General features: G+C 39.7%; 1 protein-coding gene across 3 annotated transcripts; it reads left to right on the forward strand.

Moving 5' to 3' along the window:
- Nucleotides 1–1,135: 1,135 nt before the first annotated feature.
- Nucleotides 1,136–17,934, forward strand: bcl3 (BCL3 transcription coactivator). Of its 3 annotated transcripts, none has more exons than XM_013266506.3 (10): nucleotides 1,136–1,271; nucleotides 2,184–2,830; nucleotides 3,613–3,733; nucleotides 11,006–11,114; nucleotides 15,028–15,229; nucleotides 15,916–16,004; nucleotides 16,122–16,199; nucleotides 16,512–16,679; nucleotides 17,148–17,247; nucleotides 17,336–17,934. In XM_013266506.3, the coding sequence occupies exons 2-10, from the start codon at nucleotides 2,359–2,361 to the stop codon at nucleotides 17,566–17,568; spliced, it is 1,572 nt and encodes a 523-aa protein (XP_013121960.1). In that variant the 5' UTR covers nucleotides 1,136–1,271; nucleotides 2,184–2,358; the 3' UTR covers nucleotides 17,569–17,934. The 3 variants fall into 3 exon arrangements, with proteins under 3 accessions (XP_013121960.1, XP_005463984.1, XP_003458836.2); XM_005463927.4 differs by lacking the exon at nucleotides 1,136–1,271 and adding an exon at nucleotides 1,773–2,092; XM_003458788.5 differs by lacking the exon at nucleotides 1,136–1,271 and having other exon boundaries at nucleotides 2,006–2,830.
- Nucleotides 17,935–18,197: the final 263 nt, after the last annotated feature.

Genomic DNA, 18,197 nt, shown 5'->3' on the forward strand with positions numbered 1-18,197 from the left:
CAACCATCTGGCCGGGACCCCGTGTTTGCACAGGTTCTCACAGACATGCAGTTAGTGGGGTTAGGCTAACTGGTAACTCTAAATTGCCCCCTAGGTGTGAGTGTGAATGGTTGTCTATATCTCTGTGTTAGCCCTGCGACAGACTGGTAACCTGTCCAGGATGTATCCAACCTCTCGTCATTAGAGGATCCTTGAAAATTTCAAAAGGGAAGTTTACCTTTGAAAATCTTTTGGTTTTTGTCACCTCCTCCTTATGAGATGTGTTTGCTTGCTATATGACAGAAACAGCTTAAAATACTCAAAATACAAGGTAGAAGCCATGGTCCAAGCATGTGATTATGCTTGCACAATGAACATTTTTACAGTAACAGAAAGGAAAACACTAAATGCATTGTTGGAGTAGCTTGTTTCAGTAACCTGCCAGTTTCAGTAACTTTCTGGTAGCTGCACTACTTCTTTGCATAATGAGTTAAGTAGTTCAACTATTCTTTTGCTAGTCTTTGCTTACTGAAAACACAGAGAAATCTGGGGCATGACCTTGATATAGATCATGAAATTGAACTATAAAGGTATGGCCAGCGCATTTGTCAGGCAGGGCACCACCACAGACAGCATACAAAATGATGTCACCCATTAATTTGTGGTCTGCTTTATAACTATCAAAATGTTGTTTTATCAGATGTGACAAAAGAGTCAAAAAGCTTGCAAGCTTGATTTTCAAACTATATAGATGCCTGACACAGACAAAGAGACCTACTTATTAGTGCTAACAAGAGGATGGATGGATGGATGGATGGATTTTTACTCACCAAAACTGGAGCACACAGACTTCTTGGACAGTCTGTTTAAGTATAGGACTACCCAAATTACTAGTCTGATAATTGCATTAAAAATGCTCCAAAAGCAATAGTAGCACCACAGTTATGGACTTAAATTGAAATAAATTGTGCCGTTAAACTGGTTACTTTAATACTGGAGTCCATGTGGACTGACTTTCTTTAGGAGTCAGCCTGAAGTGGTCACTTGAGGAACTGCAGTTCCAATATTGCTTAAATTTCTTTAGCCCTGAAAGGTCTCATTTGGCCACCACCACATGGCTGTGCAGAGCATGCGCAGAAGAGCATATAACTCACAGCATCAAGTAATCATGGATAGACCTTCCAAATACACAGGCAAGTAACAAAATCTTAGGGAAGTTCATGCTTCTTTTAGAAGTTACTGCACGACTGGATGAACCTGCTTGAGCCTCCACCTGTTCTGTTCTCTGAAAGGTTGGTGTCTGACTGATTGCTATGGTTTAAGGCTCCTTGGGGCAGTATGTGTTGTGATTTGAGGATATATAACTGAACTTGAATTGAATGATAAAAAAACAAAAAACAAAAAAGACAGAAAGCAAAGCAATATTCATGTACTTCCCAGTTAATAGTGTGACTATTCGTTTATTAATTCATGACCAGTCACTCGCAAAATAAAATATTTTGCTCTAAACTCGGCTGAGACAGCCTTAAAAAATATTATGTTTTAATCTAGCATCAAGTCATCTTTCCCTCCCACAAATTAGCTTCACTTCTTCTTTGTAACAGAAAGGGTTGTTTTTTTCATGTTTTGATATTAGTTAGTAGTAGCAGTTTCTGCAAGGTAATTTAATGAATACTTTGATTACCGTGCTAAACTGAAAGTTGCTCACAAATCAAATTTTGTACTGAATCCAAATTTAATGTTGAAATGAACTATTTTAAAAGAAAAAAGTTGTCAACTATTGATCATGGGCTGGACAGTCGATCGGCAGTCGACTAGTCCCTCCGTGTTTGTTCTGCACATTGCTATGCACAGAGTCTCCGAACAAGCAACCAGCCATGAACTTCTTGCGAAATTCGGTGTTAAATGTTTTTAACTTGCATGCAAAACAGACAGATGTCAGAAGTCGGAAATGCAAGAATGCTATGAATTCGTCGCTGTTTTCCTGCCTTTCTTAGTATAAAGTTAAGTGGTAGAATCGCTTTGTTTCGGTTTAAAGGGAAAGCACCGTGTCGCTCTGACACTTCATTAAAGGCAGATGAAGCTGGCGCAGCTGCACTCTACCTTGTCATAGGTGCACTGGGACACACATAAGTACCTTATCTCTTAGCGTTTCTTCACATGTAGCCTTTTTTATTTTTATTTTTTTGTGTTTTTTTCCACAGGTCATTGAATTCGAACGCTTATCTAAACCCCACTAGTGACTCAAAAGGAAACAGGGTGATGGTCTGATCGCTGACCAGTTGATTTCATGGATATGGGAATTGCGCACGGTTGGTTCACTTTGGTTTGACTGACTCCAATAAACTTCTTCAGATCTCGAAGAATCTCTCCCAGTTGATGCCAAGGATCATGACCATGAACGGTACCCACAAGTCGGTTGCCCCAGTGCCGCTGGATTTGCGCACCAATATCCGAGCGCGTGGGAACGCCGGGGGGACTCCAGCCTGCGGCTCCAGGGACGCTCGGGTGACAGGCGGTTCACCTGCACCTCCGGCGTTCACAGGGGCGGACAGTTTAGATGAAAACTGCCCCACGGTCAGAGGCGTATCGGTCTCACCAACCAGTGCTTCTCGCAAGCGTCCAGCGGATAGATCTGCCTCACAGCTTCCTTTTAGGAAACGCCCGATTCCTGTCGAACCGGAGACCAAGAGACTGTCACCGTCTAAAGCAGAAAAAGAAGACCGATTTTCTCCTCCGGAAGATAAGACTTTAGCCGATCCCGTGGAAAGAGTCGGCATAGCACCAGTAACTCCCAGGCAGCTGGAAGGACAGATTCCAAATGGATACCCCATATGCTTTTTCCCTTACGGTAAGCCGTGGTGGCCAACATTAAGTCTAATACTGCAGTATGGTGTGCAACAGCTTTATTATTTTGTTTTGGTCGTTTTAAATATTGTAAGTGTTTAAATCCCAAAGTAAGAATTGGACCATGAGACTATGAGACCATGAGATGTCTGTAAAATTACCATCTGAAGTTTTGATTCCCCTGATCTCCAAAGAAAAATGCATTGAATACTTTAGTTTGGTTTAACCAATAATATGTGAAATAGCAGCCTGTGGGTAAAATGATCAGACTAGCTGACAAAATGTAGGTTTCAAGGACAGAGCAAAGCACTACATGTTGGGGCACATCATTTTTTGTGGTATTACAGGGCATTACCTGCTAATGCTGTTTTGATTTTTAAAACTGTGGCAACAGACAGCTCCTCCTCCCCTTTCTTTAGTGGTTTCCTCTGCCAGTGTGACATTGTGGCAGAAAAGACAGTGAAGTCAGAGACCATACAGAAGCTACTGCTGCGGAAAATGCCCACTAAGCTATTTTACACCTACTGTATTCCTCATTAGTGTGCTCACTGCATGAATAAAAGTAGCTCCCTGGGTCAATTCACAACTGAATACAGCACACTCATATTTACAGTATATGACTTGTAACTTATCCACTTCCTTATTACAGAAATCACTTGCATGCCAGGAGCTTTTAATTATTATTCATTTATATCTTCATCATTTCTCTTTCTCTCTCCCTGCTAACTTCTTTTTATTTCTCTTTCTCATCGTTTCTATTTCTCATTCTGTGTCATCCCTGCTTAGGTCATTACCCAGTGTTCTGCCTGCCTCATCTCTCAGAGCCAAATAATGTTGTGGCCCACCAAACTGAAAACGTCCTGGCAGGTATCGCTCAAGCAACAAGACAAGATGAAGATGGAGATACGTATGTTGATTATTTTCTTTTTCATTCTGACATTTGGGTGTCACTTTATGATATACAATCAATCCATCCATCCAAGTAACTGGTCTATATAGTAAACTTAAAAGATGATTCATCCACCTTGTGCATGATTGTATCCTTTGTCATTTCGAAAGTCATAACTTGGCACATTTTATGGATTTGAAAATTCAGCACAATCATTTCACTTCAAGAAATTTTCATTAGAGTGACTTCTAAGAGGATAATAGTTTGAAAATTGTGGTCTACTGTACAGTATGAGTCTGAGATTCAAGTCAATCCCAACTTCTCAGAAGTGGTGACTCATCAATTGCCAGATATGAAAGTCACACTCAGCTTAAACTTTGTCAAAAAAGTTCATTGTTACAAAAAATGTAAAGTCTAAATCTGACTCATATCATCATTTTTAAATAGTATAACATGACCGGTGACAGTGAATAGAAGGACATATGCAGCAAGTTCAGACTCATCTTCAACACCGTGAACGTTAAAACCACAAACTGTATGTAAAAGATGGACATAGCATAATGATTGCAACTTTAGCTTCATGATGGTGGTCTTTTGGGAGCAAAAAGTTTCTATATATAAAAAGGACGTGGAGAGTTAACTCTACGGTGCCACTTGGCTAGCTTGGTTAAGAAAGCGTATGGGTATATCACATACATATGGGAGTCAATATGAGTTGACTTGGCTTAAAGTAGCTAAGTCAACTAACATGCATGTGCATGTTGGCTTCATTTTTCAGCTTCTGACCATGCCTCTTGATTCAAACATGCAAATGATAGCAAGTGATTATATTCGAGCTATAAGTTTCACACATATCTCATTATCTCACTGTGTTTTCCAGTGTATAGGTGTATGAGTACGCATCCTAATCCAGTTTCACAACAGACGTTTTGATTTTCACCGTAGGAAAACCATATGCAGTTAATGATGCTTTTGTTTAATTCAACTACCCCAGTCACCCTTCATAATGCGACAATAACCCTGAAACTAAAGCAGTTGCATGGAATTGTGCAGTCATATTTTTCCTATTGTATTATTTATCAAAGTGTTTTTTGTTAGAAAGCTTTCCAACATTAATCATTTATCACAACTTCTTACCAAACACCGAAAGGCCCTTGTGATGAAAATGTGCAGTCTGATCATTGCTATTCACATTTTTAAGTCTAAACTAAGTTCTCAAGGAAAACTGTTCACTTCAATAAGAGGTCAGTGCAAGTGATTTACCAGGAACGACCCAAACAACATTACCGTCAATGTCCTGCTGTCGAAGACAAAACTTCTGCTGTTGCACAATCTGGACATGAGATATCAGTAGCATTATCTTTGTTTATTTGATCTCTGTGACTCACCTGACTGTGCATACGGAGTAGGTACAGTCAGTGTGCCCTCCCATTATTTACTGCATTTTCACTTCCTGTAAGAAAAACTGGTTCACTGCTGACAAGGACTTATTGAGATTTAACATACCTAACATACTAACCTGCAAGTTATACTATAGATCTAAGCTGAGAGAGATTTGTTGGTATTCACATGTTGAACAATCCAGAGTCAGCTGACTGGTCCCTCGGGGCGTGAGGTGGTGGTAGTGAGAATACACAGGGCACCAGAGGAGTTTTCGAGACCACATGAATGCAAATATTAAACTTTAACGCATGGTTACTTTACTTTGTCTAAAGCTACCACCCACACACTAATTAAAACTACAGAAATTCATACAAAGACACAAAGAATCATGTGACCGAAAACAAAGCATGTCCAAGAATTTATTGGCACTTTGATCATGCAGTTTCAAAAAGTATCATCATCATCATTTGCATTCACTCAAAAAAAAACTAAACCTCATGATGACCAATATTTAGCCGAGCCACAAGTCAAGTCCCGTGGCATCTTACAGCTGCTCATTATCTCATATTTGCTTTGTAACTGCAATGACATCCATCTTTAACAGATGGTTCCACGGAAATAGATGAATGCATGTCTCAGATCAAAAAAAGCTTTAAAAACCACGGTTTTTATTTTATATTCTATTAAAGTAAGTTTACTTTTTTAACCGCCTTTGACATCTTAGCTGTGCTCTGATTTTATTTTTTATCTCACTCGTGCGCCTCACAGTTGTACACTAAACTTGCTGTGTAGGCATAATGCAAATCAAAAGTCTGTCTCATTAGCAGAAACTCTGTGCAAGACAGATTAACTGCAGAAACCTTACACAACACCTAGTTCCTTTGCTTTCGCAGGCATCGGTTAGTTCTAGAGTACCTTCTTGTTGCTTTGTGGTTGTTTAAAATTTTGTGTGAATTCTTCAGAAAGAAACATTTACAGCACCCTCTCGTTTTTCACACTGTATGCATATGAGTGTGAGTGTGTGTTTGTGTGTGTGTGTATGTATGTGCGTGTATACATAATGTGTTTGATGGTGAGCATGCGCCTGCTTTTACGTCAATGGGATTTGTTCTCAGCGCCTCTGAGCCCCTTAGTTTCGGGAAAACCAGTGAGTGCTCAGTTTTAAAAAACTGTTGTGGTTTTTCTCAGGTGTCTGTGTCTCTCTCTTTTCTTCTCTGTGTTTTTTAAATGAATGGGCTCAAAAAACCCAAACATCCGCTCTTGACTTCCTCATTTACCGCTTTCTTTCTATCAGGTTCATCTCTCTTTCTCTCTCTCTTTCTCTCTCTCTCTCTCTCTCTCTCTCTCTCTCTCTCTCTCTCTCTCTCTCACACTCCTCTTTTCTGTTCTGTTATAGTGTCATTTCAATGGAAGATGTGCAAAAGTGTTGATTTACTTACAGCTCCTACATGCATGCTTCCAGTCAGTCAGTTACTTAGTTACTTACCATGACATACATAGCTTAGCAATGCTCTTATTCAAACTACATTTATTCAGCTTTATCAGCTTGCATCCATTCAGTGCATAGGTTTAAACTGACACGTTTAAGTTTGATAAGATGAAAACTAGAAAATTATTAGGTTTGTCCTCTGGGAGCATGGATATTTGAGTTGTGTTTAGATGTAAGTTTATCAGTTGGAAAACTCATAAACTGGAATTTCTGTTTTCTTTCTTTTTTTGTAATGGTGAGATGGTCTAGACACTAACCTGTACTTAATCTTGAAAGTCCACAAAAATGATAACACTGCGTCACTTATCATGCATGTGAAGTATCACTTTTGTTAATATAACCAGTCCATCCATCCATCCATCCATCCATCCATCCATCCATCCATCGTACATTTCTCTACAAATCTGTACAGCCGGCTTCTACTAAGGAGCCATGATAATGTAACATGAATGTGGGTTGTACTTTCTTGTTGAAATAAACAAGGCCTTTTCTGGTTGAGGACATATAGCACTTTCTTCTCTTAAGGAATAGTTCTCCGAGTGTCTTGAAGCACATTCAAAGCTCTTCTTTGGATTTTGGCTGCCTTTTGTTCCAATCTTTGAACAGAAAAGGAATGAAAAAGCAGCCAGTGTCTAGCTGGTGGCTCGAGACTTTTGGATAGTCCTGTAAAGCCGTTTTACATTAGTTGGCACTGATGGTGCCTCCACAGATATGAAAGTTCAAGATCCTATACAATTATGAGTGCTTTTGAATCAACTGTAACAGCTAGTATTTCTCCTCTTTCACTTGCATCCATCCATGAGTAAAGGATTTAAAATGTGAGTCAGGCCAGAACTGTTTTTTCTTTGCATAGCAAAGTTTTTAACTTGCTCTAGTGGATGCAATGACAAACAGTATATTTATATAATAAGCTACTTGCTCATCAAAGTTCCCACGTAAATATATTTGCACCATCATAGACTGAAAGTAGTATAATTGTTAATGACGAGCGCAGTAGGATGTGAAGTAAGTCGTCATTTCTTGTTAACTGGACTGTGGTGTGACTCTGCTTCTCTTTTGTTTACTACACGTTCAAACTGACACATCATCTCATTGCTCAGCTGGTCCACAGACCACAGGAAATGTTAGGCTTCAGTCTGATCATTCAGTCTGGCTGCACTCTCACCCTCCATACCAAACAGGATACCACATGCCTTCTCTCTCTTTCTCTCGCTCTCTCTCTCTCTCTCACACACACACACAGTTACCATCTGTGTTAAGCTTGGGACTCCTGTCTGCGTCAGGGCTGCTGTGCCTGGGGTTATCTGGGGCTGTGGTCTGCCCCACTTCCAGGAACAAGAAACAGTACAGTTTCATCTTAAGCGAAAAGACACACATGAATGATGATATAAAAGGGCTGAGCAAGATAAACAGAATTATAATAGGCATACATGGAGGCAAAGGATCTGAATATTAAGTTTGTTAAGGGTTATTCATGAATGATCCAAAAATAAATCTATTTTTCACACTTTTCTCAGGGCTCAGAATCACAAAACCCTGCTAAAGTCATATATGAATAGCCTGTCACTATGTTTGAGACTAGATATAGTGTGCCATGAATGATCATCTCCTTTACTGTAGTGTTTATTGTGGAGACACTGCAGGTGCTTTTTAAGGCTAGTTATGGGTAGCCAATAACATGTACAGTAAATATAACCAAACCTTTGTTGATGCAGATTTCTTCACTTTGCTGAGCTTAGTTACAGGAACAGGGATCTGCTGAGGGAAGAACCGCCCTGCTCACTTGACATACAAAATTGTTTATTGCAGTCACACTTGAAAACTGCTCTTGCACAGAGATCATTGTCTTTGTTTAACTTATGCTCTATAGTCAAGAAGCCTTGCTTAAGCGTGGCTTTCAGAATTAAGCATGCATATACATATGCACAGATGGTTTATCTACTTTTTGCATTTATTTTGCATTCTTTTAGCACATACACACACACACACACACACACACACACACACACACACACAATTTCCTGCAACTGCCAAGTGAATGTTGGTTACAGATCACAGTTTGAAGGAATATTTATGATCATTAAATGCCAGGAGACAGATTTTTAAAAAAAATTAATACTGGGAAAGTCTTAATATGTAGTATGTAATGTAGAAAATTGAAAATTGTAATCAATTTAAGCTACTTTTTTCCAAGTGGGACTCTTCTTTAACTTAACTTTGTGTCACTGGAACACATCTCACGTAACTGAGAGTGTTGCAAAGTGTTGCAAGTGCTTTTGTCATTATGTGAACTTATTTTTTGACCTCATACTGCCTTCAAAGGTACTTTTAACTTATTCTAAAGAACTGTCTCTGTTTCCTGTTGCATAATTGCACTGTATGTCTGATTATGACTTATCTGTTGAAGCTGACTGAGCAAAACTAAAGAAAGCCCCTGTCAGAAACCATACAGCTTAATAACTAGATTTCAGTGCACATAGACCAAGATAGAGGAAAAGAATGCTGTCTTTGTTAGTGACAACAGGAAGTGACATAAAACTTGTCTGGGTCTTACTGGAAGCTGCTTCTTCTGATAGAGCAAAAAAAGAAAAATGTGAAAACTGATAAACTGTTTTCTACAACATGCCTCTGCACCACCACCCCACCCCAATCAGTTTCCTGCCCTTCCCTGTCCCAAACCCTGCCCTGTGTTTGTTCGTTTGCTTCATGTATAGATCACAGACAGTGGTTTCTTGATAAGGTTGTGTGATAAAGGAACTGTGAGTCAGTGCTGTACATCTACTGAACTCGTCAGTGCAACTTTCAGTGTTATAACTTAAATCAAGTGATCAAGCATAATTGGCTAATTTTGATCAAAAAACAAACTTTAGTCCTCCACATGTTAAGTTTACAGGCCACAAAGAATATGGCCCCCTTCTTAGGTTAGCGGAGGTTAGCTTAAGTTTAGCATAAATGCTAGCGACAGGGAGAAAACAATTCAAAAGTACAATTATGAAGATGCTATGTCTCAGTCATTTCATCTATATATAAAAGTGTTGTATGTTAAAATAAAACAAACAAAAAGTTTGTTGCCACAGTAAAGTTGCCAGGCAACCATCTAAGACTGCAAGTTTTTCCAGGGACTGACTTAGTCTGGCACAGCTTTAGCAAAACCACAGCTGTTGTTTTTCGTTTTTACATGCTACGTGTTAATTAAGGTGTTTTCACACTTGCACGGGAGTTATGAACTTCTACCTGAGGACGATGCATGTGAGAATTTAGTTGTCATTTATAAGTGGATTGGACTTTAAAACTGCCAGCTTCCTGTCTAAAGTTCATGTGATATATACTTGTTACAGTGTGACAATAGCACAAGTAATAGTCTGGTGACCTGGTTCTCCTACTTCTTTGATAGGCCATGTGTGAACAAAGCTTCATTGTGCTTTAGTGTGTAGGTGCTGCTAGGTGGCTTCTAATAAAGACTCAGCCAGGCTCGCTATTGTTCCATTTTCACGTGTTGTTTTAAGTTGTTTATGATGGGGATGCATTAATTTTAAAGATTAATTCTGTATATGATGTAAAGAACTGCCATTACTCATTCAAGCACATAATCACACAGTAGTTTTGCAGTTTAATCTTGTTAACCTATCCAAAAGGTATTGTTTTATATACTAGAGGACATGCAGTGTTATAAACAAAGCAAGCATTCATGACCGTGGTTGAGCATTTTTGCTTTGGAGTCAATACTGAGAGCCCAGGTTTTACAGTAAGAAAATGAAATAAAAGAAAACAGTTCTGTCTGCTTGCAGAGCGAGACTAACTTGTCAGGCTTGGTAATTTGGAACAAGTCTTTGCTCATGTGTGTGTGTGTGCCTATGCTCCATCTCTGGAAATGCTTCTGGAGTTGACTATAACTCATTACTTTACGCATGTTGCATTATGCCCAACAGTACGTTTCCTAACAAGTAAATACCTTTGGTTTGATAAGAACTTTATTGTCTGCAACAACTTGTTATACGCTGTCCAATACACTTCCTGCAATTTAAAACCAATTAAATTATTTTCTTCTTCTGACTAATATTGTGGGTTGTGGGCATGTGCTGCCTTCTTTTATTTAGCACAATAATTTGTGAGTGAGTGAGACTCACAGATACAGAGGGAGAGTGGTTGCAGAGGTCGGGAATGAGGCACACACTAATTTCCATATATGCACATATATTGATTTATATTGGGGAAATAGTTAAGTTACGTGTACCACTTTTTCACCCATGAAGGGATTTTGGGATGAGGATTTGGATTTGGATGAAAAGAGATTAGCTTTTACGGATTTTATCAATGGTAATAAGGTTGAAAATGATAAATAGGTTGTGTTAAATCCCCTTTGAAAATGCAACACTTGTTCACTGTGTAAATTTTTTGTGTGCATGTGTCCTTCACAGAGCTCTCCACATAGCCGTGGTCCAGGGAGAATTGGCCATGGTCTACAAACTCATCCAGTTCTTGGTGTTGGCTCATAAAGACGTTGATATCTACAACAATCTCCGTCAGGTAAAACAGATGCATTGATAAAGCTACTGACAAATATACGCATGCACAGTTCTGATCATTAAATGCCAGGAGACAGAGCTCTTATAGTCACTGTGTTTTGCAAAGAAATTTAAATAGTTTAAAGCAAAGAATCTTTGCTGATTATGGAGCTGTAGGTATGTGCGGACATGTGAACACTTGCAGAAAAAGCTTAGCATGTAAAACAGACTCAGCATGCACAATATATTTCCCCGTCTCACCCTTCTGATAACACTTACATGGAAAAGAAAGAAAGAGGAAGTGAATTGGTTTCCTCCTTGCCTTGCAGTGCATTATCACACACTTACGGTCATGGCAGCTGAGGGTTGTGCAGCGGAATTCACCCTTCCCGGTTTCTCCACCTGTACTTGCCACAAGCCAAAGCCATGCACATTCTGGGAAGGACTATGTGTGATTTCCAGTGTTCTGTATTTTGCACATGGTTTTCTAGTGGTCACTTTCTGTATATGTAGCAAGGGATTTTTCAGTGTTTACATGTAGGATTTACCATGTTGTGAAATTCAGAAAGAAGAAAGCCAATATGATTAATTGGCACAAAAATGACTCACACTAACTCTCCGAAACCTTACACTGATACCTAGTGTGTTTACCTTAAGTAAAAAAATGTTCATATGCAAAATTACACAGTAAAATTTCCAAAAGTGCCCTTTAAACTTGTATTTTGCACATATTTTAATTTGTGCAGGGCAATTTTGGGTTTTTGATGTGAAAAACTGACAAATAGATCCATTGCAGTTTCACTAGGGTGACTTTTCCCAAGAAAAATGATGGAGCACTGCAACTCCCTACTTACTCTATCAACATGTTTTATTGGGATTGTGTATATGGAGTTGCTTTTAAGTGTTTCCCAATCCAGGGCTGTCCCAGGCACTGGTGCCAAGCCAACAGTTCAACATTCTCTTCTCCTTTGTTGTCTCCTGATTTCTGCCGGCTTTCTCTTTTCCATTCCTCAATAGAAAAGCAACCAAGCTTTTTCAGACCTTCAGTTCTCAAGTCTGGGGTTTGTTCTCAAGTGTGGAGTTTCACACCACATAGAACGCCACAGGCAAGCTTACCAGAAATAAGGCTTGTGCTATCATCAGTTGTTGTCTTTCCTCATCGCTGAGGCTTGACAGCATAGGTTTTATGATATCCTGTGTTTGCCCTATGTATGAAAATGCATGCACGCGATACACACACACTCACACACACATACATGCACATACACACTCACATTTGATGTCATACACAGTTAAAACCGAAAAGGGAGATTTACAGGCATAGGTCCCGTCACAGTCATTTGCCTACCAGATTGCGTGGTTTTGACTGAAAACTAGGCATAATGAATAAACTTATCAAAATGAAGGTAGGGAACTTTTTTAATTTTAAAAACACTGAGTTCACTTCATAGTCCAGAAGACATCTAACACTGGCCCATTTTCAATACAAAAAAAACAGGCACAATTAAAATACAACTTATCCAATGATGACAAATCCTGAGTTTCTGTGGTTTTGCATATGGAACATTTTGACAGAGTGTTACTATCAGTATTGTAACTGAAGAGCAGTGCAAGTGTCAGGGCACGATTTGCCTTCCACTCCCAGAACTACAACAATAGTATAGAGACAGCTGTTTGATACTCCCACATGCTATCAGCTACACAAACACATACTACAATAGTAAACTTTTGCTTCTCTTATGACAGCAGACAATGTAGCGTGATGCTTACACTGTGGGGTTTGGGGACTAAATCCTTTGGGGCCACCCACACTAAAACATGCACTGACTGACATGTGGATTAGAACAGAGACTAACATGTGGACGTGTTACCGTTACAGTGCAGTATGCGGTTGGTAGTTTAACAATTGAATAATTGTTTTCTTTTTGTTTATGGCACGTTGGTGGTATGCCATTTTATTTTTCAGTGTGAGCGTGTGTGCATGTGTGTGCACAAACAAGGCATCCGTGTGCGTTTGTGTGTACTTTAGTGTCCTTGTTCCGAGAAGTCACATGACCCCTCCCTCCCCCCCGCCTTGCTTTGGGCTGTTTCTCAACATACCTTGCAGTGAGGTTCAGAGGGTAGTTTACAGGGACTTTCCCTTCATGCGCGTGCCTCTCTCTCTCTGTCTCGCTTCTGTTGTTTCTCTATCTCCCTCAGTCTCTCTCTCTCTTTTTTTATATCTCTCGCTGCATATATCTTTGGTTATAGAATTTGGTTTCTAACCATAACTGATGAACTGACTGATCCTATCAGTGTAACTGTCAACAACACTGACGTAAGCATGTGATGTTTATTTGTGCAGTAGGTCTGGCTTTACCCTCTTGTGCTCACAGCAGAAGACAAGTCTTTGGCACTTTGTGCTGCCTTCCCCTTGTTTGGAACTGCCTGGGGTTGTTTTTCATACCCCCAAACCTCCACTGCTGTCATCTTTTTACCTCATCCATGATGATCCACTCATCTTTCGGGAATGTAAGCCTATGAGGACAGACCCAAGGGAAAGAGAAGGGATTTTCCCTTGTTATCCTGTCTTTCCCCTGGACTCCCCTCTGCTACTTCCGTTTTTTTCCCCTTGTTCTCCACCCCTTCATCCCTTTCCTACCTTTCCTCTTATCTTGGCTGAAATTTAGTTTAGTCACTCTGAAATCTATTACAGGAAGCCAAAGCCAGAGCCTGCCAGCTCTAAGGGGGTCTATATCAAAGACCATAAAAGGCCTTAGTGGTAAAGTAATATCTAAAGGGATTTAAGACATGTCTTTAATGGCGTTTGGGAAAAGTTAATAGTATGGTAGCGTTTCATAATATTGTTCTATAGTCAAAGTTAATAGTAGAAAGTTCAAATACTGGAAATCTTTCAGGGAATATGATTGTGTACATGACTGTGTACTTATGCATGTTTGTGAGTCATAGGATTCAGGGAAGTTGCATTGACACATTAGAGGAATTCCACAAAGATGTTCTCCCACTGCTGGCCTACCTACTTTAGCAGTCTTTACTGGAACAAACTCTCGGTGCACAGACACGCGCGCACACACACACACACAGTAGTAGTAACACAGCAAAAGTGAAACTTGGAGAAGCAGTCCGTTCCTACTTGCTACATTTATTGTGTAACTAGAATAGCAGCTAAAAAAGTCCAGGTTTAAATACTTCCCTTTATGACTGAACTATGAACTAAGGATTGCTTAATGAACACCAGGTTGCCTGCGTCCTCCCGAGCCATAGTTGACAAAAATATAAACAAGATGATACATGCTGACCTTACCCACAGGAACATCCTAGATTGCTAAAGGGATTTCAGTCAGTGCTTACAATATTCATCCAGGGAAACACCTGGTGAACAGTGACTTTTGCTTTTCCCGGCATTGTCGACTGTGGTTCAGAACAGGTTCTTCCTCATTTTCAGTTAATCACAAAGTCTGATGCTTCTACTCTTGTTGACAGCGTTTGTTCTGTAAGATATATTAATTTAAGTGCTGAAAACGTTGCACTTTGTGTATTTCACAAGTGTATTTGTGTAAATCTAGGAATACACATGCATAGGTGAAACCAGCTCATGGTCATTGTGCTTCTTCTAGGTGTTGGTGTGTTCATACAAGCACTGTTTTTTTGGGTTTTTTGTCTCACTGACCTTTAACCTGTCGAACAGGTTATAGATAAACAGAGGCCTTTACAAGAAAACACCACATTCTTCCTTAACTTCACTGACAAGAATAGTTATCCTATATTTGCCAAAGTAAACACTGTGTCTTTTTATGTCAAGCATTTAGTTCCCTTGTTTGTGGGCTTTGTGAAAAACCGAAAGCTCAAGAAACACTGCACTGCATCTTTATGGTTATCAGCCGTGATATATCTGGTTTGTTTAAACTATAATTCTTGTTGTTATTCCCTCTCAGACTCCCCTTCATCTGGCAGTGATAACTAAGCAGGCAAACATGGTGGAAGCTTTGTTGAAAGCAGGGGCCGACCCTGCAGCCTTGGACCGTAATGGGCAAACAGCGCTCCACCTCTGCTGTGAATATGACCAGCGGGATTGCCTGTCTGTACTGCTTTCTATGCCATCATCTGCCACATGCCTTGAGATCCGAAACTTTGAGGGTGAGTTATAAAAGATACTTCTTGGCATGTATTACACTAAAAGTGTTGCTTACTCCTCTTTAGCTCTCACTAAGTGTGATAAAGCCTGTAATTATTTGCAAGCATTTTTATCTCTGATTATTATAATTTTTTATTTAGTTTAACTAATTCATAAAATATCAAATTAAAACTGTTTGGCTAACAATTAAACTATACTTCCTGACATCTTTTCTGTTTATTTTTGTTGTTGTTGTTGTTTTTGTCACATGGCCCCTGCATTTGTGACCCAGTTTACATTTACATCTATCAGTTGAAACATGTGCACAACCAAGTTAAGTGAATTAAAAAGCGCTGACACAGTTTCCAGACTGAAAGTGCTATCACAAGAAAATTGCATTACTACATTACTACACCTTATCATATAATCTCCTTAACTGCCTTAACTAGCGCACAACAGTCTGCAGGTGGGTATGAAAAATGTAAACCCACACTCAGGTATGGGTTGGGTTGGTTGTTTTGGGTGTGTGGGTGGGAAGAGGACATTTCCTTCCTTTGTGGTCTGGTGTCAGTGTAGTGTTGCATTGCCAAATCTCCAAGCAGCTTAGAAGACATTTATTTGTACCTCTGTAACTGATATCTTTTTTACTATGTGTAAAGATCTGAACATGAATATAAAACACAGGCTTTTGCTTTTTTATTATTCTTAGGTTTTAGCCCTCTCCATCTGGCTGTTCTGCAGGGCCGTAAGGATTTGGCAAGAATGTTACTGGATGCTGGAGCTGACATCAATGCTATGGTCAGTCCCTGCTGTACTGACTCAGCATTGTGGGTTTTCACAGCATCACGGCTTTTTTACATTTCCGCTCTGCATTCTCTGACTTTTCCCATGGTGCTTTTTTTTCTCTCTAATCAGGACATCAAAAGTGGCCAGAGTCCTCTCATGCATGCTGTGGAGAGCAATAACGCAGACATGGTCCACTTCCTCATTGAGGTAATGAAGTTGTGTGGGTAGAAGAGGGGAGAGCAGGGTTGTGACTCAGCGGAGTTAAATAATTCTGCTTTTCTCTTTCACCTCATCATCAGTACAAAGTTTTGTATTCCCTTTTCTTCTTAGGATTCTTTTAAAGTATTGTACAATAATTGTAGTTTAGCAGTTATGCTGTATATGTGAATCTTTTCTCCTTTCTTCATCACAGACTGCACTCACCCTCTTTGGGACATTATCTTTTGTTTCATTTTCTAAGTTACCGACATCTACTCTGGCTTCCTTTATGAATCATTTTCTGGTGATTTTCTGTTGCAGAATAGATGTGATGTCAACAGCCAGTCATATAGTGGGAACACGGCCCTACACAGTGCTTGTGGCCGAGGTCAGGTGGAGACAGTGCGGCTGCTGCTGAAGAGTGGAGCTGACAGTAGCCTCAAGAACTACCACAATGACACCCCAGTGATGGTGGCCAAGAACAAAAAAGTGAGTGAGGCGATGACAAAGAGGAAAAACAATAAATATAATGGACATTGCTGAAATTCCATTGTTAAAGTGTTGTTCCTTTTATTCTGTTTTATGGTTGTATGTTCCTGCTTCTTGTGCTGGAAAACAATAGACCTCCTAAAGGTTACTGATCTAACAGTAAAACACTTCCTTATATTTGTCCAAATTTTCAGTCTCTCTCTATGATTTTACTATGGGAATTCACAACTATGTGTTACATAATTTATGTCAGAACAGATACAAACAGTTGCAAAACCTACTTGGCCTAGCTCTGGTTAGTGGGAAGAAAGAGTTGAAGCCAAAATGGGAAGTAAATGTGTGTATCGTTCCCTCTAGAGGCCAAACCTGAATAGTGCACCATTTCCCTCTAGTTATTTTAGTATATCACTGTGAAACTTATTTTAAGTCACTTACAATGTTTTCAATGTACTATAAATTGTTTTACAGATAGCAGATGTGTTACGAGGAAGAGGCTCCAGGCAAATAAGAGTCCAAGATCAGCACTGCATGTCAGTCTCACCAGTTGAGAGCAACCTAACAGAAAACGGTGAGGAGCATTCAAGCGTCTTTTTCTCTCACACACAGAAACAACAAAATTTGCAGTATTTAATTTATACTCTGTGCTTCTCTTTTAGGGTCCCCATCTCCCAGCCATAGTCGTGGGTGCTCACCTTCAACTACACCACACATTGTTCATCAGAGCGCTTCCCACTCTCCAGAGACTTCCATTTTACGATCTCAGACTTATTGTCCAGTAAGACTTGCGTCTATGTCCACACAGTCGAGCATCAAGGAAACAATCCGACGACATCATGCTGGAGAGGGCTTCACCCAATGGGATGGCGGGGCAGGAATGGACTGCACATGAAATTAGGCCAAACCTCCCATTTTTCTTCCCTGGACAATCATAGTTTGTGTCCTTTCTCAGGCTTTCATGCCTTCACAGACTGCCTGCAGCCTCCCTGCTTAGCTTGCTGCTTCTAAGGAGACTCTGGTCCTGTACTGACTCTTTGAAAACTGGGGAGTGAAACACTGCTGGAAAACTATGCATCAGTAGAAATATTCCACTGCATGCATTCAAGACTGAACATAAAGACATTTTTTTTAAACTATGTACAGACATGAGTAAATGACTGCTACGGACCAAAGCTCAATGAACTCAGAGTCCCATCTTAAAAGTATTTCTAGGCACTTTGTCTTAATTTCTGATTAGCAGATTAGAGGGATGATGCTATGCAACAAATGTACCTGGCCTTACTTGAACTGTGGATATTGCATGTACATTAAGAGTGTCTTCATCATTATGCCACCAAGACTTCTTAAGTTTGCAGTCTCCTTGTAAGACTTAGCATATATTGCACGGTCAAATACCTGGTTTCCCTTCTTTTGATAATCTGTGCACAGGCATTGTACCTCTTATGTCTGTTAGTGTGTGTGCTGATATGTTTTTTTAATGTTAAAAAATGTAGATATTTTTATAAGAAAAAACAATAAAAC

This window comes from Oreochromis niloticus, linkage group LG11 (assembly GCF_001858045.2).
Source record: "Oreochromis niloticus isolate F11D_XX linkage group LG11, O_niloticus_UMD_NMBU, whole genome shotgun sequence".
Taxonomy (NCBI): Eukaryota; Metazoa; Chordata; class Actinopteri; order Cichliformes; family Cichlidae; genus Oreochromis; species Oreochromis niloticus.

Bases quoted from the DNA above. Each gene is read 5' to 3' on its own strand.
- bcl3 (XM_013266506.3), top strand. From the start codon at position 2,359: ATGCCAAGGATCATGACCATGAACGGTACCCACAAGTCGGTTGCCCCA. The intron at 11,115-15,027 runs GTAAAACAGATG...ATTCCCTCTCAG, and splicing joins TCTACAACAATCTCCGTCAG to ACTCCCCTTCATCTGGCAGT. The intron at 15,230-15,915 runs GTGAGTTATAAA...TATTATTCTTAG, and splicing joins TGAGATCCGAAACTTTGAGG to GTTTTAGCCCTCTCCATCTG.